Source organism: Leguminivora glycinivorella, chromosome 2 (genome assembly GCF_023078275.1).
Source record: "Leguminivora glycinivorella isolate SPB_JAAS2020 chromosome 2, LegGlyc_1.1, whole genome shotgun sequence".
Taxonomy (NCBI): Eukaryota; Metazoa; Arthropoda; class Insecta; order Lepidoptera; family Tortricidae; genus Leguminivora; species Leguminivora glycinivorella.
Genome location: NC_062972.1, coordinates 2257528 through 2284304, shown reverse-complemented (window position 1 = coordinate 2284304; position 26777 = coordinate 2257528). Strand labels below are relative to the sequence as shown.

At 38.4% G+C, this 26777-nt stretch overlaps 1 protein-coding gene across 1 annotated transcript; it reads right to left on the bottom strand.

The window, feature by feature from the left end:
* Nucleotides 1–9101: 9101 nt before the first annotated feature.
* LOC125242191 (chorion peroxidase) lies at nt 9102–25340 on the bottom strand. The gene is made up of 15 exons (XM_048150910.1): nt 25141–25340; nt 21756–21929; nt 21321–21493; nt 20614–20752; nt 16146–16292; nt 15192–15365; nt 14623–14819; nt 13953–14139; nt 13336–13533; nt 13090–13234; nt 12547–12706; nt 11991–12149; nt 11263–11467; nt 10745–10859; nt 9102–10507 (listed from the first exon to the last, which is right to left on the bottom strand). The coding sequence occupies exons 1-15, from the start codon at nt 25253–25255 to the stop codon at nt 10438–10440; spliced, it is 2358 nt and encodes a 785-aa protein (XP_048006867.1). The 5' UTR covers nt 25256–25340; the 3' UTR covers nt 9102–10437.
* Nucleotides 25341–26777: the final 1437 nt, after the last annotated feature.

Sequence of the window (26777 nt, the reverse complement as noted above, 5' to 3'; positions counted from 1 at the left end):
CGCTCAGTGTAGGGTTCCGTAGTTTTCCGTATTTTTCTCCAAAACTATTTAACCTATCAAGTTCAAAACAATTTTCTTAGAAAGTCTTTATAAAGTTCTAGCATATAATGGCTAAACAATGTCAAGTGTGTACGTACAAATTTGAACAAAGGTGATCATTGCGTGATGTCACAGTATGTACATGCATTGTATTTCCAGGCCGATTTAAGTTGGCATATACGAACAAAAGACGAATTTCATGTGCCCACCTAAAGGTGAATAATAGTAGTATACAGAGCGCAGCTATTTAGGCAATAAATTATCTTTTAATTTATAAGATTTTCGTTTCAGTCCATTTTTAATATGTACCACCCTATAAGTGGTTTCATTTTGTTGTACATATACGTATTTGCAATTAGTTGGGTTGATATGGTAAGCAGCACTACCTTTGCTAATAAGTTGTAGTATAGCTAGAAAAACACTGGTTTTCACTTATCATTGTAATATATAAGTACCAACTATATCTGCTGGATATTCATTATGGTTAGATAAATAAATAACTTGGACTGTAGGCCTAACTGAAGTTTTAGTTATATTTGAAACAAGACTAAAAATAGTTCCAAAATAGATTTTAGCATTGATTTGGCCCCATAAATTAGTTATGTCACAGGCGCATAGCTCTAATATTAGTACATTTTATGTATTTTAGACGAGTAGCCAAGCAAGACACTAAATAATTCATAACTTATTTTTGTCAAAAACAAGGGAAGAATGTAGGCAGACTCGGCGATCAGTTCTTGTTGCATTGCTTGATCAGCAATAACCTTCGCGGTTATTTGCCTGAATGAAGCTCCCAGAATAATTAGTGTTTGATACTAAAAATCTTAAAGAGCCGTCTTTTAGCGTTAGGAGCAGATTCAAGCTAATGAAGAGGTACATGTTGTATGTACATTCTTCTAACGTCACATTTAGGATTACGGTGCATCCCTTTTCTCGAAAAGAACTTTGGCCTCCTTCTTACCCAGAAAGCGGGTTTCTGTGGGATGTTAGACAAGTTGTCTAGGAAATCTAGAAGGTTCTTGATTTGGAATCGATATCAATCATTTGATTTAAAAGCCTTGTATAGCATGGCTTATTGTCGTTCGGACAGGTACCGTACAGATAAATTTTATTCATCTCTGATCATATCATACCCTATGTGGGTCATAGGTATTTACATACGGTAAACATCCAAATTGTTCTTATATATATTATACGTGGAAGGTTAAAGAATTCCAACGTTATATTCACATACAGCAGGGTACAACCTTATATATTATTATGTCCACAGAAGGAAGTGAAGTGTCTAACTCATAGGAAATTAATAAAGGGTTAAAGATCTGAGTCTTTGATGACGTGAATTTGATAGTCAACACAAATTGTCAGGTTTTTTTTTTGCAAGCCAATTACTCAGTTCCAGTATAGATTACCACAATCTTAGATATAGGAACAATTTGGTTATTTACCACTTACAAGGCAAGCTGGATTACGAAGATTGCACCCACTAATCCAACCTTTATTTAATAAGGAACTAGGCTCACCCCGTTCCACGTGACTTGTATTCAAAGTCATTGATTTGGTGCTGGCACAGAATATATAAAAGTACAAGTACAGAAGGCTCACTGTCAACAACCTGTCAATGGACTGCATACGACATTGAGTTCTATTGCGCAGCGACAAGGTCGTCAAACTTTATGAGCCGCGAACTCGCGGCCGCCGGAATGTATGGAAGAAATGCGGAGTGAGCCGCCCCTGGTGCTGGTTTCAGCGCTAGTGCGAGCTTCACGCTGCTAGCGGAGCCGGCAATACATATGTGGTTGAAAGGAGCCATTGACCGGTAAGTTCGCTTAGCTAGTCGCTGGCGGCTGAATAGGTTAGGTTAGGTTAGATATTTCATGAATATGATGATTTGTATTTGAAATGTATATTTACTTAATAGCATGCGTTTTCGTGGTAGTAGCCCGATACGCAATAATACACAGTATATGACTTGTGGTTGCTTTGCGGAAGCATATATTTATGTTACATATTGTAATATGGCCAGACGCTTAATTAACCACTTTGCGGGTCTTCCCTATACGCAGGGGCTATGCTAATATTCTGTCATTCCAATTTCAGTATATGTACTGCCGAAGCAAATACTACTTGCATTATCAAAGCACTTGTTTAGCGATATGTAACAGGCTAATACATATGTTTTATCATATCTTGCTTACCTACTTAAACCCTGCAAAAACAGTTTAAGAATGCATTAATTTAAGAATATCCGGTTCCTGATAGTTCTAGCAGAGAGCTGAGTTGTAAGTTTAACACGCCCTGCGGAGGCTATAGCCGTGACGGCCAAAATCTCTTCAGAGATTATGTTTCGTTGGCTGAATATTCACAATATATTCATAATATTCACACGCCTTACGCAGGCAAATTATGAATATTATGGAATGGCAGATAAAATTTTATAAAAAGGCAAGTTCTATGATCACGCTACATTGCGCAGGCCAGGACGGGCTTGCTATATTATTGGTAATTCATTACACTAGATAGATAGTCTCATAGGCTCCTTTCTTTTATTTCGTCTGCTAGTGTAGCAGTCAAATAACAAAAAATAACAAACAAAGGCCTTGCGCAGGCTTGTTATTTGTTGGGTAAGTAGAAATACTTACACGTCTTGCGCAGATGGAAGTACGAGTAATTAAGATTAGATACATAGGCTTGGCGGAAACTTTCCTATTTACACGGATTTCCCGCTAACATTTGCCCAGCCTCGCAAATGGTCTCAATGGATATCCCAAGCAACAATGTTATTATAATGATGTCTCTTTACGCCTTGCGCAAGCGAAATTATTAGAGTAGGTATTCGAATAAAAAACAAATTTCGGGTCTTTTCTTTGTAACGCCAAATCTAGGATATGAGCTGATACAAATACTGCATAGTCAACACATCTGCTTGCGCAGCAGAATAATAATAAATTTATTGCACAACAACTTGTGTACTTAAATCAGCAGACAGCTACTTACTATTTATTTATAAATCCTATTTGGATAGAAGCAAAAGATCAATAGTGACTCTCCTGTATGTGGTAATTTACAACAGAGTAGGTACCTACTTTAAATAATAATGGTTATTCTGGTAAATCTCAGACCTCACACTATAGACATAGGGTGAAATAGCCATTTTTTAGACATAGAAAAGCATGTATATCACATTACAATTTTATATCACATACGGGGGTTTCACTCAAAATCTTACTTTAGCTAGAGTAGCAAACTTCCAGTAAGTCTATTATTATTATTAGTACCGGAATTTTATTCAACGCTTACACTTAGAACGATGCATCAATAGTAGGCACTCTTTAATTAAGAATGAAGAAAATAACATAATAGACCGGACCCCAATAGGGAATCCAATATGACACTAGAACCTTTACAAGTTGATACAACAAGGTTTTAAACGTGTCCTAGGTTTTATCTACTTAATCGTTAATGAATTGCATCGCAAGAGCGAGACTAACAAAATTTTGAAAGCAATCACTGTTACACGCCATAGCCTAGTAATAATACTGGGGATATGCACGGAAAATATCAGGTCATAAAAATTTAAGCGTCCCTCACAAAATAGTAATCAAGTATCCTAATAGGATGCACTTTATCCTTGCGCAGGCTTGTGCAAAAAGTTTAATTACTTAGCAACCGTTAAGAACGTAAACTTTGCATCAAACAGACATTTCTGCAAAATATGCTGATTCAGGAATTAGACCGCGACCATTTAACAACTTATAAATTATGACGACAAAGATGCGCCTTTCTTTTTATAACTAACGAACAATTTATGAAATCGTGGTCTAATTTAAACTGTCTCAATTCTCAATGACCTAATCCGTGCTTATGGCGAACCGATTCACTGTAAATAAAGTAAAACAAATGCTCGTCGCTTACTTACCGCGACGCCTTCGCTGCGCTCGAAATGTCAGCTTATCTAAAAATATTGCGACGGACAAGGAATGTCCGTCACGTTTTATTATTTATAATCGAACGGTAAAACCGTTAAAATATGAAATATTTTGTAAAATATTACATATTTTTTACTTACAAAAAATTCTAAGAATCTCAGAAATTCTAAGAATTTTTTGTAGTGAACCGTACGCTCCGAAGAACAGAACGCCAATGAGGCAAACGGCGCCCGTAGGCGCCACCGCCCGGTGGTGAGGGGATAAAACTGGAAGGGTAAAACTGGTGGTGGGGATAATGGCGACTACTGTCAGCTAATATGTGAACCGCTACGTCATCTGTTAACAGGATTGCTCTCTCAAATATAATAAAATAGGCTTCAAATAACGGTAGGAAGCTTAATACTATTATTTGGACTAAAGTTGCGTTTGTTTTATTTCACACATAGACGAAACAAAATCAACTTTGTTTCCTTCTTCGGTGTTACCAGCGCATTTTTGTTGTTTAGCTACCCACAACCGATTGATGCATTACTTACACTTGTCATTGATTCAATTTTATTTCTGGTCGTGATATTGGTCGTATCTTAACAATACAAAACTTTGTCAAAATAATTAGTCAGAATCACCCTCCCAATCCCTTAGCAACAAAAGATTTATTATTTTTCGATCGTTTCAAGGAATCACAAACATAATATCTGCATGTGAGGAACGTTAAGTTATCACTGATGCATGATTAACTGGTTTCGAAGACACGGCCAGGGTTGGCACTCCTGCAAGTAAGTACCTATATATCACAAATCCGTTTTTAGGGTTCCGTAGTCAACTAGGAACCCTTATAGTTTCGCCATGTCTGTCTGTCCGTCCGTCCGTCCGTCCGTCCGTCCGTCCGTCCGTCCGTCCGTCCGTCCGTCCGTCCGTCCGTCCGTCCGTCCGTCCGTCCGTCCGTCCGTCCGTCCGTCCGTCCGTCCGTCCGTCCGCGGATAATCTCAGGATAACCGTAAGCACTAGAAAGCTGAAATTTGGTACCAATATGTATATCAATCACGCCAACAAAGTTCAAAAATGAAAAATGGAAAAAATGTTTTATTAGGATACCCCCCCTACATGTAAAGTGGGGGCTGATATTTTTTTTCATTCCAATCCCAACGTGTGATATATTGTTGGATAGGTATTTAAAAATGAATAAGGGTTTACTAAGATCGTTTTTTGATAATATTAATATTTTCGGAAATAATCGCTCCTAAAGGAAAAAAAGTGCGTCCCCCCTCTAACTTTTGAACCATATGTTTAAAAAATATGAAAAAAATCACAAAAGTAGAACTTTATAAAGACTTTCTAGGAAAATTGTTTTGAACTTGATAGGTTTAGTAGTTTTTGAGAAAAATACGAAAAACTACAGAACCCTACACTGAGCGTGGCCCGACACGCTCTTGGCCGGTTTTTTTTTTATCCTTTAATTGCTAAAAGTGGCATTAACATTTGAGCAGTTTATTATGTATATACAAAATCTATTAGGAAATGTAAATGCATTATTCTAAGACTATACATTTTATTATTATTATTCTGAAAGACAACTGGTGTTAATTTAAAGCGGGTGCTACTTTAAATAATATTTAATTTAAATGAATAATGTATCTGTTAAATTTAAAAGAACAAACTGAGACATTCATAATTATTATCAGAAGAATTACTTCTTAAATTACACATTGCGATTTGTGAAAACCCTTAACACATCTCACGCTGCCGTGTTTTTTTTATTTCTTTACTTGCGGTACTTTAATGAATATCTGTTATCTGTAATTGTTGCCATGCGTGCTTAGTTCTTAAAATATGACGAGGAGCAGTGTCCTGTATTACTGGGCACGTAGCCAAATGCACAAACGTTCACGGTAATGGAACCGATTTGGAGCGAGACACAGCGATGGGACTTTTCATTCGCACTTATGGCTGCCGCTCACCGCTGCCGCGCTTAGACCAATGTCTTGGCTGGGCCGTTACGTCTTTTTCCACAGACTTTCGAACGGCGAATTCATGCGTTCGAAATTCGAAAAATCGGTACCAATATCTGTTTTGTAGCTCTTGCGTATTGGCGACAGACCCAGACTGCATTTCTGTCGGCGTCTTGTGTCGACGATTGCCATTCGGTAGCTGGAAATTCGTATTTGAGCGTATCTTTTTTTGACACTTCTTAAAAATGTGATATGTTGGACAAATTTTATGTTATTTCTACTCAGAATCAGTTAGCTTTTTCAATCCTAATAGGTATGTCATGCGCATGCGTCCCAGTACTCAGATGGTTTCCTAAGTTTCCTTGATGGAAATATATAGGTAATAAATTAATTTGTAATACCTTTATTGCTGATAAAACGTAAATGTCGTCTCTTAGCATTCGCAATTGTTAATATTGTGATTAATTTTTTTGGATCGACGTTTGTCGGTGTACAACTCGTATTGTAGTTTTATACATTTCTAGCATATTTTTAACTGAGTCTTGAGAGATGTCCTTCATAAGAGACATCACGCTTTCACTGCATGCTTTAAGCATGACTCACACTAGAACGGGGCGGACCGTCGACGGAACGGCGCGGGACGACGCCGTACGGCAGCTCGACGGTGCGCCATCGCCTCCTGCCCGGCACCGGGCCATACGATTCTAGTACACGCAACCGTTGAGTCCACGTTCAAAGAGCTCGAGCTAATTGCTGCAGACAAACATGTCACCTGCTGATGTGCACGTGGCTAATAGTAATAACGATATAATTAATTACTTTCACTTAGCAAAAAAGCTATGAGATAAGTGGCAGGTTATATCGAAACATATCTCTCAAATCTGCCTACAGTCTGGCAAAAAAAAGTAAATAGAAAATAAAAGAATAAACAGAAAATAGTAGGGGCGTCACCGTCTATCTTTTGTCAACGACATATGTAACTCCGTATAGACGGATAAAGTCTAAGAAAAAAATGTACCTCAGTACCATACAGAAAAAGGTGCGGTGCCGGTGGGCTAGATGGCATTACATCTTTGGGGTACGCTCAGCTAGATGGCGCTAATATTAATATTTGACATTTTCACACATATCGAGCTAAGAATATGAACCGAATTTTCAAAACTGAGGTTCAAAAGTGTTAAGCCTGTGTCAAGACATGGCAGTCTATGCATTGTGATTACACATTTTACTTCGACAGTAACTCTGTATAATACTCGATCCTCTTTGTATCAAGCTAACAATATGGGCCAAATTGTCAAAACTGAGGTTCAAAAGTTTTAAGCTCGTTTCGTGTCTTTGAACTGTGATTACACATTTTACTTTGACAGTAACTCTCTATAACACTCGATCCTCTTTGGTTTTGTACAAGTTTTTGTTGCTATAATAAAAAAAAAGTATTTCATTTGTACTCTTTTTTTGCCATGCTGCGATATTGGGCACGGTTCTACAGCTATAGCAAAAGACACTTTATATTTTAACTATAAAACTCCCGTGAGATTCGCACATGTATACTTTAATGATATGAATAAAGTTTTCCAGAGCCAATGCGTGCGTATAAATAAGTATTTTTTCCCCTCACTAGCTCGGAAACACGTGTTTTGTCCTTGAATACCAGCGGGTAAAAACGCATTTTATCCACTAGTGAGTAAAGTAATTTGACCTTGAATAAAGTCAAATTAACTGCTTTAAAATTGATAAAAGTAGGTGAATCTAGTAATAAAGATGATTTACCACCTGTGGAACTACTGGAAGCAGTGATAAACGCATTTTATGCGTTGTAGTTTTCTCGCTATAGTGAGGGGAAAAGTTTTGTGTTACACACGGGTGCAAATGTATTTTACTTCTCGTGTATTGAAAAACTCGCTAAGTTCAGGATTCTATTCTCGAACCACTCGCTTCGCTCGTGGTTCAACTATGGAATCCTTTCACTTGCTCGTTTTTCAATTCCACATTCGGCGTTAAAATACAACTTTGCCCCCTTGTATAACAAATAACCAGGGCCGGATTAAGGGTAGAGCGAGTGGAGCTGCCGCTCTAGGCGCCACATGGTAAGGGGGCGCCAAAATCGAGAATATGGAAAAATCCATACAAAAAAAAAATACATTGCGTGGGCGCACACATGTCACAAACCGGCGAGAGGAGTCGGGAATTAATCCAGCTATTAAAAATCTAGATTTGTAATTCAGGTTGTGGAAAGTTGCACCACATTGTTGCCAACATATACCAACATTCATAAGGGCGCTGTTGCTAGGGCGCCGTAAAAGGAGAATTTTAGCCCTTGACGAACCACATTGTTGTGCGGCACAACGACAAAGTTACGTTATTATTAATGCAAAATTATGAGTCTATCCGATAGTCCATAGCGGAGTTCCTCATAAAGGCAAAGGCGCAAAACGTCTCAGAGAGGCGCAATTTTGTGAATCACAGGAGATGATGAGCGAACTTCAAAGGACTAAGATCCCGAAGGGCACTTAGTGGCAAAATACCGAAATGGGCATCCCGACGGTGACGATCGAGTTCGCAGTTAATGTCTTAATTATAATATTGATGGCGAAATATAAGGCCTAAAAGTCGGGAACATAGGCGCTGTGAAGTCAAAATACCCTAAAAGATGCCAAAGACCGCAGCTCTGCAGTTGATCAAAGCTTGAAAGCTCGCTGCTTCCCCGCTAGCGGGTTGAGTCTTAATAAATTGCGTCAATAGGAAAAAAAAAATCGCGCTCACTATTTATATCAGTTCTCTTTTAGTTACTTAGGAAAAATCCGCGCTCGAGTTTTCATTTCAAGTCTGCTTTCCTGACTTGGCCACTATAGTGCTCCATTTTGTTCGTTATTTTATGTACATGATATCCACGTTCAGCCCCACAACCATACTAGGGTGCGACTGCGAAATTTCAACCATTGTCCCTTTCGTACTCTGTATGATGAAATCCATAAATTCTGTAGGTATTGCGTTAATCTTCAAATTACGGCAATACTATGAAAAAAAATTTCGATTCGATTTTTTTATCTATGGCGTAAAACTTCTTCCCAAGGGCGCCGAAACTCAAACCCGCTCTATCCTGATCGAGTGCACGGGCCGGCGCTGCAAATAACTATTATGATTTCTCGTCGTCCTTCCAGTTTTCTAAGATGAAAAAAACACAAGATGCATGGCAAATTTAATCGTTTTAATTATTATGTAAGTTTAATCAACATTGTGGAGTTCCATTGCATTGACTGAATATCTTTAACATATAATACAATGTTTACTGATCTATTTGATTCAATATACAAATTATAATCATAATGATTACTACTGTCGATAAAGATTAAGTACAAATTATAGATTATACAAATAATTTCATAGAATTATGTAATTTGATCTTCTGTATATACATCAATTTTTCCAATCCTAGTTTTTATTATAAATCTACGTACTATTATAAGCTTAATTTTTCATAGTTCATAATCTTAATCTAACGACAATATACAGTTTTTTTAAATATACCGCTTTTACACTATTTAATAAAATTATGGAATATTACTAGGTACATAACGTTACAAAATTCATAATTTTACATATACAATTTAATAAAAATAACACAAAACACATTCTTCAAATTTTTTCACCACTGCTCATTTACACCAATTATTTAAATTTTAATCTATTTGACTTGTGAGCTCAGTAGTCACCTTTGGATGTAAAATGTATTCAGTATCATGCATCATGCACCTGCGACATAATCAGATAAATTAATATAATAACACTCTAAAATCACATTTTTCCACAGTTAATTTCTTCCTATATTCAAATCAATTAAACTCCCAATTCATGTATTTTTTCCGGAAAAAATCATTGAATCGGGTTCTTCGACGTTCGCAAGAGAAAGATAGATCAAAGACAAACAACACTTGCTAAAGTCAAAGAAGAATTGGTTATTGACACAAATCTAATATCGTTTTGTAATCTCAAACCCCACTGTCGGGCACCAGTGGGATTCTAGATTGGAGAGGAAAGAAAAGAAACACGAAACGATAGAAGCTTTGTGTCAGAACAAATCAACATAATAGATAAATCATTTGTAATCAACAAACTTACAACAGTTAAACTATGTTTTAAAAGGTTGCATGCAAAATTTGATGATTGGAATCGCTTTTAAAACACTGTTAAAGAATTGTAAGGAAAAAGAAGATGGTATCATAGTGAAGATTTTGAGTCTAGCAAGTGTGAAAGGAAATAAATAAGAATATAATAAATAGTGAAAAAGAGGATATTGAAAACCGTTCTGAAGAAACCAACCATGCCAAACCAGGAACAAAGGAAGAAATGAATGCGTACTTTAATGATATAATTAACTTTACAATCTAAGTTCTATGAGTACATTTTACATCTAATAAAATCATCACTGGAGACGTTCAACGTTTCAAGCTGTTATTTGTTTTATAAACACTATTTGACGTTGATCGTGAAACATTTGATGTTCCAGACCTAAGAGCTTATAACTAGATATCCCTGAATCTGCTGAGGTCGACTGTTGGGATGAGTGGGCTATCACAAGGCACCGGCTCGTTTCTGAAAATATCAAAACAGTCAAGTAAGGCATTGAGAAACGTCGAATTTTTAAAAATTTGAGGAACCATATTTTGAGACGTGGCTCTAACAACTTATCTAAGTACCTAGTTTCTCGGAGGGGTATACTTGCAAACTGGGATGGATGATTGATGGCTCAGATGTTAAAGTTTCAAGGCTAAAAAGAGTCAATGGCAGACGGTTTCTGCTTATCAGAAAAATTATGAATAATTAACTTACCCAGGTAAATCTGCCCTTAGGAAAGCACTCGGAGGTTGTGACAAGAGTTCGATTCCATCCTTGTTGTCACAAATTATTCTAGACAACGTGATCTTCTTTATCTCCGCTAGTTGATCTACAAATAATAAAGATTGTTACAAAGAATATTTTTATACGTACATAGGTATTTATTTAGATACCTATGTTGGGACATTTTCATTACATGCCGTGTATATTCTTAGTATTAAATATAACAATATCACACCATATTGAAGCTTACTTCTATTTTACGTTATTATTATGAACTTTAGCATTACTTCAATATAATAAATACATGGTTACATATTTAAATTTTTTGGGATTCTACCGCAGCTTTTCCTTTCAAATTCTTTGGGACATCTGAACCCATTAATACAATCTTTACCAAGTTTTCTAAAGAAACTAAACCAATCTTTTCATTAAATTGTATGCTATCTTTTAACAAGTTAAAATATCTATCTAAGATTTTTTTCTGGATTGGATGTTCCAGTATTACTTACCAGGAGTAAAGGCTCCAGGGTTAACATCGGGCCCATGTTCATAGAAGTAGCGGTCTCCTTTCTTCATCTTATTGAACTGGTCAGCGATGATGTTAGCGAAGGTTGCTCCAACGATACCGCCTTCTATTGGTTCTTCTAACAGACCACCGATCCAGAGATCGATGTCGTCTGGGCTGTTGTAGACAGAGGAAAGGCGGTTTGCTGCCTGGATAATAAAATAAAAATATGTAAAATCTGCAGTATGACTGTATCTTGACTTTTTGTTTTAGCTGTAAAGTATTTTTTTGTAATTTTCCTAGTCCTTGCAATAACTTACGATGTCCAGATTGTCCAGTCTTTGACATTGGGCATTGTAAGTTAAACGTTCATTACGTTTGTCTAATAAGCTTGGAGCAAGAATAGTAATTATATGTTCTTGTCCCGCAATTTTTAATACTATCACTTTATTAATTGATATTTTACTATTATTTTTAATTTCATTCGAATCTTATTTTATTTCATTATTGAAATTACACAATAGTGAAATACTTATTGTTTACCTATAGGTACAACCTGTAACTTTTTGTTATTATTAATAATAATATTGATTTGTATTTGTCACTCCCACTAACCAATTTTGCCCGTCGTTGCTTCCAATAACAAATTTAGGAGTCGCCATTGTTATTTGCTTTGATAACATTTGATAGAGTATCGAAAACCTAGAAACTTGCCCAATCAGTCAAACTTACGCTAGGTGGGAACTGGTTGAAGTCACCATACGGCTTCAGTCCAATAAGCTCGCGATAGCTGTTGTAAGATCTGACTCCGTAGTCGCGAGCGCGCTGGATGTTGATGGCTGCCAGGTCTAAACCGAAGGGGTTGCCTCCGTGGAACAGGTAACGGGTTAACTGTGGAAAATAAACCCAGAAATAATAAGAAAAGTAAATAGTAATAACTATATTTTTATATACAATTATGTATTTGGTAAAGTGATGATAAGTAGCCAGTGTGCTTTATTTCATTTAGAAGAACTGCATCTCTATTAAAGGACGTCTCAAAATATTTTACACTCCGCTGCATACCATACCGTAATCATATTAAAATATGAGTTCACGGTTTATCAGATCCATTGTGAGATTTGTACTAAAGAAAAAAGTCATGTAACTAATCAACTGGAAGTGGAGAAGACTGATGAGCAGGAAAGCGCGCGGAATCTGGCGCTAGATCGGAAAAACGCTAGGCTAAAGAAGAGTGCAGGTGACCCTACAAAAAATTCAACATTAAGAAGTCCATCTCAATACGTACAGATTCAGTGACAAAAGGATCAACAGACTGCATCGGTTGCCATGACAACCCGGTCAGCGCGCGGTCGAGGAATGGCCGCAGGCGCAGACGAGATGGCTGAAACATCACTTCGGGAAGTGAAATCGTTTCGTAAACGGTGCCTTTCGCTGGGCTCGGAATCCTGGAAGTTATTAAATGTAGGTATGTCAATTGAGTCAAGTTTTAATAAAATCCATAGGTACTAATATTATAAATGGGAAAGTGTGTGTGTCTGTTTGTTTGTCCGTCTTTCACGGAAAAACGGAGCAACGAATTGACGTGATTTTTTAAGTGGAGATAGTTAAAGGGATGGAGAGTGACATAGGCAACTTTTTGTCTCTTTCTAACGCGAGCGAAGCCGCGGGCAAAAGCTAGTAGACCTATAAAACACCCCACAATTTTAACAGGGGAGAGCGTAACATTTGAATTCTATAACTGATTGCACTGTCTGGAATCCGGAAGGTGTAAGGAACAAAATTATAACGAGAGCCAAGATCCGAATGAACAGGCAATGTATGCACTTACACCAGTTTCCCGTCCACAACGGAGTGTCCAAATCTCATGGCAGCTGTAGAAAATTCCGTAGTAAGCGATGGATTCACGTGAGAATCGTATGACGTGGAGTATCCACCAGCTGGGGATAGCCCGAACGCCTGGACTAAACGGGGACCTGGAATTAATGAGAAAATATTAGGCCCCTAAAGCATCAATAAATTCTCTAACCACGGGCCACTGATTATCCTGACAGAATGGTATAAAATGGATAAGTACCTAACAGCAGGGGCAGCCATTCATTATAGATAATATGCTGGAACTGGGCCTGCATGATGCGCCTGGCCTCCCAGAAGACGGTGTTCTCGTCCCAGTCGGGATTGAACCTAGAGAGGGCCTGGGCTATGCGGTTGTGCTCTCTGGTGAAGATCGTGTGGAGAACGGTGAGAGAGATCACCTGGTTACCGTGGTTGTCGCCTGGAACGAGAAAGTTAATGTTTGTTTAGATCTTACTTTATTAATCTTTGGTCTAACTTAATCGTTTGATGGCACTCTATCGCATAAAAAACTGACAACTCACTAAGTACTGTAAGTATTTAAGTAGACGTAGTGGGGTTCAATGTAGGTAGGTACTCCACAACTGCATTTTGCAATTATGAATTCACAGTACAAATTAGGTAAATACATAATATAACTATCCACTATTCAGAACCAGACAGATCATCAAAATTTTTATTAATATGGAATTAGAGGAAAATTGGGGCTTAACTGCCGATATCCTTCATAATAGGCATCAAATATGACTTAAATTAGAAGTGTTTTATGAAAAGTATTTGCATGTGCTGAAGTTGCGCCGTTTACCCAGTTCCTATAACTTAAATATTATAATAAATCACCTGATTCAAAACAAGCTGCCCCTTCGTTTGTGGTCACGCATTCCCCCCTCTTGGTCAACGGGGGAAGAGGTCTTCCGTAGTCATTGAAGGTGTTAAGCAAACCGCCGGCTGCTCGTAGCAGCCCGGGCTTGGAATGTGAGTTCCCATACAGCTGGGACAGATCTGCGTAGTGGGTGGCACCGTTCATCTGGAAAAATAATTGCATTGACACACAACTCTCACGTGAGCAACGAAAGTGGATAGCTTATTGGCCTGTAGTAAAATCATCAAGTTCATTTAAGAGTGCAACTGTATTTGAAGGTCTGGGGGTCTGGATATTGATTCTCTTAGAGTTTTTCCTCTTGCTTTGGAAACCGAGGTCCACCAGAAAACAAGTCTTTGTAACAGTGGATACCTGTTTGGCATATCCTACAGAGCAATCAATAGCGGGGAGCTAACTGGGCTCTGACGAAGTTCAAGCATGTATGACGGAAGGTCCCATAGAAGGCATCATCAGGAGGGGTCTCGATGGGTGCACAGCCTCAGTGCTGGTCTATGAGAATAAACAGCTCACCTTTGGCGAGTTTGAAGATGATCCAACAGCTCAGTTTTAGAGTTTTTACTTAAGGACTTTAACATTCAGCTTGGGAGACCAAAGTTTACTAGGAAGCAAGTCTTTGCTACAGTATACCTGTTTAGCATATCCAACTGAGCAGTCACTAGCCGGTGCCAACTGGGCTCTGACAAAGTTCAAGCACGTATGACGGAAGGTTCCGTAGAAGGCATCATCAGGAGGAACCTCAATGGGTGCGCAGCCCCAGTGCTGCTGGTCTCCGGGGAGTGGGATCTCGCCGTCGCCTGCGCAGCAGGAGATCGCGCTGCCGTTTCCTGTAGATTGATCAAGTTTGATTAATAAAATTAAAGAAACTGCATGAAAATGTAGATGTTACCTACTTAGAAGCAAACTTTGAATACCGATTCAATGATTAGAAGAAGGATAATCGGTAAAGGCAATTTGGCATTCTTCTCTTAGCTAAGCGTTTATCAGTATTAATGAGAATATCCTAATTAACTGCTTTAGACGACGGTCTATTTTCCGACATTTTTTCTTATATCGAACGTTTTCAACTTCCAGGTTTGTAAGACCAGACCATTGTCACGTAGGTCAACCGTTGAGTTTCTCATGTCTCTTTTCATCAAAACGAGATGGGAATTAGACGTAAGACCCCTCTTTCTGATAAAATATGTTATAAAGCTTACCGATAGTAAACACGACCCCAGCACTAACATCGTGCGCTATAAACTGTCCAAACTGCATGAACATCAAGTTGTGAGTGTTGCTCGGATGGTGGGCGTCGATAAGCAAACTTTGACTGACGACTCGAGCGCTGGGGAGGGGAAGACCGGTGGAAGATGCTCGCATTGCCCAGATTCCTGTGAAGGAATACTAAGTGTTAATTTAGCCACATTTAGAATACATTAAATCTTTCACAAAGTTTTGCTGTGTGACTATTGCTGCAAAGAAACCCCCTTAATACAATTTCAATGGATTATAACTATAAAACTCCCGTGAGACTCATACATATTTAAAAATATTTTAAGCGGGTTACTCACGTATTAAGTCGATATAGTGTTCGACATGTTTCGGTCCAATTTCGAGAACCTTTCTCAAGAGTAGCGACCCCGCCTTTACATGTCGAGAGTGCGACGCATAAAATACCCGCTTAAAATATTTTTAAATATATTTTCAATGGATTATATCTCCTTCTGTTACCGAGCCTACTTCCCATGTCTCTTGGGGTCGGCACTCTTAATCTTAAGACGCCATTCTGGACGTTTTGAACTACAATTTCAATGGAATAGAGGTGACGGTAAATTTTTTGCCTCTCTTTCTGGACCTCGTCAATTCTTCGGTACCTGGTGCCGTAGCCGAATGGCATTGAAAACGAAACGCCGCGAAAGGTAGTCTGGCTCTGTCGCGCCACTACGCAAGAGCGAAAGAGATAGATATCTACGAGCGTTTCGTTTCGTGAGCGTTCGATCTGCTGCCAATCAGTCACTTGTAGGGCCTGTGTGCGTACCCGAATTCACTTCGGATCACTAAACCAACGAAGTAATTAGTCTGTTGGGAAAGAGAAGACCCGTGAAATGTATGGGCTCCAACACATTCCACGACTCTTCACTTTCCGAACAGACTAGAGTAGTAGTACTTACCATCACTATAGTCCGGAGGCAGTAGTCTCTCGTATTCAGTATGAACAGCCCCTCTGGTGGGAAACTCGGGGTTGTTGCACTCCCCCTCAATACTGCGGTAACGGCTGGGTGGGCTCGGGCATGATGGGGGTGGCGGGCAAAATGGACCTAGAGGAATGGACAATTTCATGTATAGGTATGAGGTATGAAAAAACAAAACTTACGGGAATGACATCCTTCAACTTCCTTCAATATTCAACTTCCTCCCCTTGTTGCACAATGCCTTCATTATCTTTTATCCCGGTATTTTCACCACGGCTCATAATATCCTTGAGTTTGTATTGTTAATTATTGTTATTATTAATATCTGTGGTTGTAGTGCTCAAATAATTGTACTTTTGTGTTTGTTTTTCTTTTATACTACTGTGTTATCTGTCGTGGCATCACCAAATGGACCCTACGGAAGATCAGCGCTGGCTACATGGCTAGCATCGTGCTGAGTTGGGTGCATTTCGTGATGACCACTTTTATGTCATTTTGTTCTTTGCTGTTTTATGTTTGATGTCTGTACATGTCCGTACATGTTATGTGATCGTCATGAATAAATGTCTTTTATGTTTCATGTTATGTAATAGCCTAGGGGCAACTAATCCCAAAGACTTTCGTAGCTAAAGTTTATAGAAGCAACTTCCATATGACCTTCCAACTCGAAGGTAAAAGTAATATTTATTGAGTAGGTTTCGCAAGAACTCGTAAACGAGTTTCAATACATTGTGGTATTCGATTGGTGTGCTAAAAGTATCTAACCTCTACAGTCCGCAATGTAACTACAGCTTGGCAGAAAAGGGTAGAGAAATGGAACTAACCTTTATCGTAGCAACAATTACTTTTCTCACACAAGACTGACTCAAAAGCTGCCACATGCAAAACGATTTACGGTGGCGTCCCTATTAATTTCGACTCTTCTTGCCAGCTTGCTTCTTGACCTACTGTATCTTTCATAAATCATAAATCATAAATCAATCATTTATTCGTGATAAACAACATACAACACAGTCATATAAAACAATAAAAGCACATTCAAAAGTTAAAAGAAAAAATAATAATTAAAAAACGAAGAAAAATATAACACATATAATTGTTTACCACGAAATGGTCCCGCCTCAGCGTAATGCTAACCACAGGGTCAGCGCTGATCTTCCGGCGAGACCATTTGTGTGCCACGGACGCATAAACGTGCAACACGGCCTTAACAGCCTGAACGCGTCCATTTGTCGTTGGTCACAATCGGCGCCATCTTGCGCCTGCGCGTTAATTGTCATGATGACATTGATGACAATTTTGTGAAGACCATGTTGCGCGTAGTATTAATAGAACAGTTTTCCCAAATTAAAATCATAGTTTTACTAAAAATAATACATGGAACAGGCATATCACTACATAGAAATAATAGTTACAATAATATATCATAAAATAAGAAACAATACATCGACAAATAAGAAGTGTTTTGTTGCAAAAACATTCATGTGAAGAATATTAGTGTTTGTTGCTAAAAATGAACACAATATCACATGTAAAGAGCGTCGAATGTATTAAAGCAATATACGTGCGAGGTGGTGATGAAATTGCAAGAAGGCGGATTACAAATTTGGACAGCAACAAGTGCGCTTTGTGTTTATGAGGAAAGGACATAAAAACAGGTTTGTTATTTACGGATATCCTTTTTCATTTGTACAAACCTTAGCAAGCACATGAAAAATTCACTTACAGGTATTACGCTTAGCTAATCTAAAAGAAACTTGTGTCATTTCTGAAAGCTTCCTGCTGCCGCTGGTGCTGAAGTATAGATAGTTTAAGTTTGATCTTAAAACATTTAACACTAACTTGCAGGTTCCTGAGGGGAGGAGGTATGTTGTTCCAGCAGCGACTGGCCAAGTACTTGAAACTACCACGAAATGCTGCTGAGGTGTGTCGAGGCGTTACTAACTGAACACTGCAGTTACGGGCTCCCAACGTTCTACGGGTGGACATCCATGACAACTTCTCAAACAAATATGTTGGAGATTTGTGTTTAATTGTACCAAAAGAAGACACGCTAGATGCAGCTTTCGACGATGAAGCATTTTAAGAATATTGTGATCATTTAAAAACGGTGTGACATGGGCTCTTGGCGGAATATTGAAGCAGAAACGAGCGCAAGCATTTTGTACCCGTTGAATGAGTCGCTTCGTTTTTGCCAGGAGACGTGGACCGTAAACTAAGTCCATGTAGTTTAGTTTGGACAGGACCAGTGCTTCGACTAATTGAGTGCGCAGGGATTCGTTAACAAATGGTCTTATGTTATACAGTATTTTTAGCCTATAGAAACAATGTCTGACAGATTCAGCAACATGTTTTTCATACCGTAGTGCGCTGTCCATTGTCAACCCTAGATTTCGTGCCTCACATACTCTCTCTATGGGTTCACCTGACAGAATAACATCTTTAGTAGGTCTTATGTTGTTAAGCTGGTTTTTGGTGCCAAATATAAGATATTTTGTTTTGGAGGCATTTAACATTAGACCATTCTTCGAAGCCCAAGATGCTATACCAGCCAGGTCCATATTAAGCTTTTGTATGGCACTGTCAATTTCAGAAGGCTTGAAAGTGATATATATCTGGGTGTCATCTGCATATATGTGATATTTGCAGTGTGTAATGTGGGCTCCGATGTCCGATGTGTATAAGATGAACAGAATCGGGCCGAGTATCGATCCCTGCGGGACGCCTCTGGAGAGGGCCATTTTTGTAGATAACTTGGGCGATCCATCGGTTGAGTTTAATTTAACATACTGGTACCTTTCTGTGAGATAGCTATGGAACCACCGCAGTGCACTGTTATCAAATCCATAATAACTTAATTTTGACAGTAACAGGTTGATATCAATACAGTCAAATGCCCGGGAAAAGTCAAGCAGTACAAGCATTGTACATAAGCCTCTATCTTGCGAACAAAGTATATTATCTGTAACATCTAGCAGGGCCGTCACTGTACTATGCCCCTTTCTAAAACCTGATTGTACATCAGGTAAGATACCATTTCTCTCGATGTAGTTATTTAGTTGTGAGCACACAATCTTTTCTAATATCTTAGACATACATGGTAATACACTAATGGGTCTCAAGTCCCTTAATTCTGATGGGTTTGTGGTCTTTGGCAGAGGGCGTATGATAGCTACCTTCCATATGTCCGGATAAGTAGAGGTCAAAATAGAGGTATTTATCACATCAGTTAATGAGTCTAAAGTGTATGGAAATGTCATTAGAAGCATTTTTAGATTAATCAGGTCATGACCTTCTGCATTTGATTTCAGCTTATTCACAACGCTCAGCAACTGTTCGGGGCTAACTGGTTCAATATGAAACATTGAGTCATTGAATCTATGGAACTCAAAGTATGTTAACAGTGAAATTGATGTTTGTGATGCAATAGGTAAATTTAAAAAATGATTATTTATAATATCTGGGTCGTTGAAAGTTGATGGTAAATCTGTATTATCCTTAGGCAAAATGTTTGATTTTAAATTTTTCCATAGGGATTTTGGCTCTTTTATTTTATTATTTATGTTCTGTTTAAAGTAGGCAGATTTTTCATGATATATGGCTTTATTCACTGTTGACTTTAGGTCTTTGTAATACAGCCTTTTACTTTCAGAACCAATTTTATGATAATCCGCAGCAGCTTGATCACGTAAACGCATCATTAGTTTCACTGTATCAGTGATCCAAGGGTATGAAGGGCCTTTTATTATGGATTTTTTCACAGGGGCATGCACGTCAAATACATAAACTATGTATCTGCACAGGGCTTCCAACTTATCGTTAACGTTGGGCAACTCAGACATTTCAACTCAGACTTTCCGCGTACTTTTAGATAAATATGTACTAAACTGATAATGTAATTAAAATTAATCTTAATGTACATATGAGGTAATACCTCATATACCTATCTACTTCGTATTTATTCAATGTTTTGTGTGACATGGTAAATATGACTATTTAAATCATTGTATAAATAGAGTTAGTTATTACCTTATTGCGACATTTGCGTATTTAGTTAAAAACTGAACCTAAGAAACTTTCAACAATTTTAACAAAATAAATGGAACCTCTGAGACCTCTGACGGCGTTGCTCTTACCGCTAAGGCACCAGCGCTTGTGTGTAATATCTGATCAGATCGGGATACGTAGCCGAATGGCACAAACGCTCACGAAACGCTCACGAAACGAAACGCTGGTCTATCTCTATCGCTCTTGCGTATTGGCGCGACAGAGCCAGACTACCTTTCTCGGCGTTTCGTTTTCATTTCGCGTCGCAGAAATGCCATTCAGCTACGGCACCATAATTTATAACGTATGCGTGCACGACAATAAACACCAATAAATAAACATAAACAAAGTCGCTGGTGTGCTCTTCCTCCCTAAACGGTCAAAACATCATGCTCCTTACCGTCAGTGTTCCCGGTGAGTCCAAGTGCCAGGTCATCGTCGGAGAAGGCCTGTCGCGACTTCAACTCTTGCGCAGCGAACAGGTTCAAAAGCGCGCCCAGCCCAAGCTTCTCGGCTCGGTCGTCGTATGTCATCACAGACTGAAAAATAAAATAAATAAATATTATCTAGGCGAAAAAGTGCACAAAGGTGTAAGTAGGGGAGACCGGGGCTAGTTGACTATAGGGGTAGGTTGACTAACTATTAAAAAATTGAGCCAAAAATCAAACTTGAGCCAACCAGTTGGGTGCGAAAGTCCGTCACCTCCCCCCGCTCAGTCACCGGTGAGCCTCTCGTACCTCATATCATATCACTGGTTGGTCAAAGTTTGATTTTTGGCTCGTTTTTTTAAATGCTCTGTAGTACACAGCACAAACGAACAAGCTTTGCTCACGATGTTTGACCACCATCAACCATCTTTAAAACTGTCCGAAGCAAGGTTCATTGTTAATTATTTATTCTTCCTCGGTTCCTCATGGCTGAGGGACACGAGGTCATTATTTTGTGCCCCAAAGTTCTCCATCCATTCCACACGTTCTTCCACACTGTCCACCAAGCGGGTTAATTACCTATGCATTTCTTTGTACAGATTCATGTCCCACTGATCCATTGTTCACTTAAGAGACAATAGCACTTGTCCCTGAGAACAAAGCATTAAAAGAAACTTACCAAATGATGTGCAAAGCTTGGTGCAGTGCTGTTAACCAGCACATGTCGTTCTTTCAACAGCTTCTTGGCCTTGCTCAGCCATTCTGCTAGCTTCTGCTTTGAGACCGTGTGTGCTGTCTTTACGTCTTCAGCTGGTACTGCAGTAGCCGCACGGGCCTTGAGGTCGGATTCGGCTAAAACAAAAATGAAATGATTTATTTTCCAAGTATTCACTATCATAATGATAGGTACTAGTAGGTTAGTTTCCACCCACATTAAAATGTACCAGTGACTTTGTTTTTCAACGACCAACAATTTTTGGATTCCAAAAATTCAGATTTTTTCCGAAAAAATCGTAAAAATAAATGCATTTTCAGTGCACTGGATCTTAAAGACGTAGCCTCCATAGCAGGACAGACATCATAAATACCCCTGTGTGTGTTTGTGTAGACTTACCGGCGTGTAAGCTCCCAGTGAAGCAGCAGACTCCAACTAAATCCCTCTGGCCTGCTAGATGACACAGCGGGTTACTGGCCCCAGGTCTTCTATGGGCCGGACACTGGATCTTGGGCACGCAGCGACCATGGCGTGGGCAGACATCGCAAGGACGCTCGTGTGTGTGATCGTGCCCTACACATATTTATAAAAACAGTATTTTATCATATCGTCACTACTTTTAATAGTTATTTGTTATACAAAGGGGCAAAGTTGTATTTTAACGCCGAGAGTGGAATTGACAAACGAGCAAGCGAAAGGATTCTATAGTTGAACCACGAGCGAAGCGAGTGGTTCGAGAATAGAATCCTGAACTTGCGAGTTTTAACACACGAGAAGTAATAGTTATTTGTTATACAAGGGGGCAAAGTTGTATTTTAACGCCGAGTGTGGAATTGACAAACGAGCAAGTGAAAGGATTCTATAGTTGAACCACGAGCGAAGCGAGTGGTTCGAGAATAGAATCCTGAACTTGCGAGTTTTTTAAAACACGAGAAGTTAAATACATTTGCACCCGAGTGTAACACAAAACTTTTCCCCTCACTATAGCGAGGAAACTACAACGCAAAAAATGCGTTTATCACTGCTTCCAGTAGTGCCACAGGTGGTAAATCATCATTATTACTAGATTCACCTACTTTTATCAATTTTAAAGCAGTTAATTTGACTTTATTCAAGGTCAAATTACTTTATCCCACTAGTGGATAAAATGCGTTTTTACCCGCTAGTATTAAAGGACAAAACACGTGTTTCCGAGCTAGAGAGGGGAAAAATACATTTGCACCCTAGTGTAACACAAAACTTTTCCCCTCACTATAGCGAGGAAACTATTGGGTTGGTAAGAAAGTAATGAGCGATCGATTGAATTCCACATAAAATTTTTGAGAGAGTTCTAGAATCTTCTATGGTCGAAAGTATATAAAGGGCGAGTCGCACAGTTTCTCGTCAGTCATTCACTAGCTGTCGCCGAGCTAATATAAGGAAGAAAATGGACGAATTAAAAGTGCATGTAAGGCATTGCTTACTATATGAATTTTAGTCTGGCCATTCAGCCGCCGAAGCAGTGCGTAATATATGTCAGCGTGTTGCTCCTGAAGTTGTGTCTGAGGCCACGGCGAAACGATGGTTCCAGCGGTTTCGTAGTTGCGACTTTTCATTATCAGATCAACCTAAGTCTGGTCGACCGGTGAAGATTGATGTAGCCAAATTAAAAACCTTAATTGAAGGAGATCCGAGGCTAACGAGTCGTACTCTTGCTACCGAGTTAGGCTGCTCTCATGTCACCATAGAAACACATTTACACGAGTTGGGAAAAAACTACAAATACAGTGTTTGGATACCGCACGAACTTGATAGAGATCAACTAAACCGCCGTGCCGATATCTGCATACAACTTCTGTCTTTTCGCCGCACATTCAACTAGTTGGACCATCTTATCACTGGAGATGAAAAATGGGTCTTATATATAAATCACACACGCAAACGTCAGTGGCCAGCTCCAAACGAAAAAGGAATAGAGGCACCAAAAACAGAGCCTCGCCCAAAAAAAGTTATGCTGTCCGTTTGGTGGGATATTCATGGTATTATTCACTGGGAACTCCTACCAAGTGGAATGACTGTTACCGCATCAGTATACTGTAATCAGCTTGAAAATTTAAACCAAAAAATCTGTCAGAATCGTCCACAGCATGCTAAAGTTTTTTTCTTACACGACAATGCTCGCCCACACATTGCAAAAGTGACTCGGCTAAAGCTATTGGAGCTAGGTTGGAAAGTGATACCTCATCCACCGTACTCTCCAGACTTGGCACCTACGGATTACGCATTGTTCAGATCGCTAAGCAATGCCTTGAATGAAAAAAAGTTCGATGATCAAGCCCATCTACGACAGTACATAGCTGAGTTTTTTGAATCTAAACCTAAGAACTTCTTCGCCGATGCTATTCATTCTTTACCAGAACGATGGAGACAAGTAGTAGATAACGAAGGCCGTTATATTTTTGATAAATGATTAAAATAATAAATTAAATAAAAATTACAATATTGGTTATGATTCGCTCATTACTTTCTTACCAACCCAATACAACGCAAAAAATGCGTTTATCACTGTTTCCAGTAGTTCCACAGGTGGTAAATCATCTTTATTACTAGATTCGCCTACTTTTATCAATTTTAAAGCAGTTAATTTGACTTTATTCAAGGTCAAATTACTTTACCCACTAGTGGATAAAATGCGTTTTTACCCGCTGGTATTAAAGGACAAAACACGTGTTTCCGAGCTAGTGAGGGGAAAAAAAACTTGTATCTTCGTCTGTCAATGAAAAGAAAATTTTAGTAAGTAGGTATGTATGGAATGCATATAGACTTACTGCGTTTTAACTTTGAGAAGCAGCGTGAGATACGAGATTTTTTCAAAGTAGTGACGATATTTAAAGTCACATACCTACAGGTCGAACGCAATTAATGAACATTATTTTACCTTTTTCTCCAACGTTTCGGCCAGCCGGCGTATCATGCTGCCAATTTTAGCACTTATCCACATGGATAAATCATCCGTCACGCTTTAGCAAGTATGTCAGTGTGAGAGTGACAGATGTCTTATCCACGTGGATAAGTGATAAAATTGGCAGCATGATACGCCGGCAGGTTGTGTTACAGTATTTTATCACCTGTCATGTACGTCATCGTAACAAACGTAACAACCTCATAGATTTAGTAACGATGTCGCAGTTGATAAAAATTATCTGTAGGTAAGTAAACAAACTTGTTTTACTGGCTATACACTAGTAGTCATCATCATCATTGACCTTTGATGTCAACTCTATGATGTATCATGCAGCGTCCACAGTTACGGCACTCGCAAATGATTGAACACATTTGACTTTACCAGCAGTAGTACGATACCTAGTACTCTTTATTATACTGTGGCAGTAGTAAACATACAAAATTGTAAAGTTAATTATTTATTCGTACAAAACTTAGGATTTTAATACATGTATTTAGACTTACGATGTCTTTCCCCATACATACTTAATTTACTTAAGTATATTCCGAAACTTACAAATAAAAAAAAACTATAAGAGTTTTGAATGATTCACGGTTATTTTCATTAGACTTATATTGACCGGGATATAGACCGTGATTACCTTTTTGATTTTTGTCGAGCTCCCGATATTTCGACGCAGTTGCATGCATCATGATCACGGAAAACCAATATAAGTCTAATAAAAAAAATATTTTGGGCCACTTGTTTACTCCTATTTTATTAGGACAGAGAGAGCTCGCGATTTTGAGTAAGTAGAAAGAAAAAAATATTTACATAATTTATTCATAAAGATAACCTCACCTTTGTTACCATGTGGGACCAACGTCGCTTTCCCCTGTTCTTGGCTCACTATCTCATGCGGACACACCACCACAATATAGAAGTACACGTACAAAACGAACTTGAACAGTTCCATACTGGCCACTAAACTAAAGAATATTCCAAATTTAAAAACACATTCTGCGATGCGCACCGTGTGCGGCGGTGGTGAAAATGAAAGAATATTTTATTCTGATTTTTGAATTTAGAACTCATAAACAAAAGAGGGTAGATTCGAATAAGGTATGTCACTGAGGCTTGAGAATAAAATTAAAGTGTAGTTCAATAGCCGAGTACTAAGGTCCATATTGAATTTGCCTGAATTAGTATGTCTTGTTGAATTCCAATGCGTTCTCAATGTATTTTTGTGTATCGATTAATAATCGATTAGTGGCTGCATTCCTTATGTTTGGATTTAGTATCAATTAAGTTTAAGATTAGAAATATTTGGAAAATATAATTATATTTATGTTTTAGGAAGTCATCTAAGGTGGCTTTAAACAAAACTGTGTCCAGTAGTAGGTAGCCTTACTAAGAGTATAAAACTAAACTGATATTAGCAAATTACTGGTTAGACCAAGATGGTATATTGACTATGTAGGTACTTTGTGTTTATTAATAACCATTAAAACATAATAAAAACACCTAAATTAAAATCTTACAAATAAATAAAACTAAATTGAGTATTGAATTTATTTAAGTAAATAATTACTAGAAAATACTTAAAGAAAAGGAACACAATTGTGCGAAAAAAAAACTATTAAGTATGTAAATATGAACTTATTAATCAAATAAAAAGTTCTGGTTAAGTAGGTACATTGTTCATAGGTACTGTAAAGCTTTTTAATCATAGTTTTTTACAATCGAAATTAGAAAGTCGTTAACACCAGACTTCAATAAAAACACAATCAAAATTACTACAAGTCACTAATCTCAGGTAACAATTTAGCTGACACCATTCATAATCAAAATAGTTCTAAGTACAATGACATTAAAAATAAAGTCTCAAATATTACTGTTTCTAAAAAGAGTCTGATAAGATAAGGTAAACGTGCTAGTATTTGACACCTTAATTCCAGTGGTTGACACTCGACGATCGTTTGTATCATTTACTTTGATTTTACTCATTTATTTGTACCCAGCTAAATGAGTCATCCGCCCCTAGTGTCGTCAAAATAATATATCTGTAATATTTTTAAGTTCTGATTAGCAAAAACGTCTGCAATCGATGCCACGGGGCTTAGAATAAATTTAAAAGAGGAAAAGCATTATTACTTTTAACATGGTTAGCGCATCGTAACTGGTGAATTTCCAATATGACTTGGAACTTCGGTTGCCGTTTAAGAAGTGTCTAGTCTACTCTTACGGTATATGTCGCTACGGGTCCCATAAAGTCCCATTGACCCCATTGAGCCCCACTGAGTCCCATTGGCTAAGTGGTGAAAAATTTCGCTGGCTTGGTTGAAATCTTGGTAGCTCAGTTGGCAGAGCGATGGAGTATCGATCCAAAGGTCGTGAGTTCAAGCCTCACCCAAGGCAGACATTTTCCACTTTTAAATGTATTTGTAATATAGCCTGCTAATGTAGCCTGCGCTGTGGATGCATTTTGTAAAGTGATG

Coding starts and splice junctions, on each gene's coding strand:
- LOC125242191 (XM_048150910.1), bottom strand. CDS start 25,255: ATGGAACTGTTCAAGTTCGTTTTGTACGTGTACTTCTATATTGTGGTG. Junction 15,366..16,145: donor GCCTCCGGACTATAGTGATG/GTAAGTACTACT, acceptor ATTCCTTCACAG/GAATCTGGGCAATGCGAGCA. Junction 14,820..15,191: donor TGGGGTCGTGTTTACTATCG/GTAAGCTTTATA, acceptor ATCAATCTACAG/GAAACGGCAGCGCGATCTCC.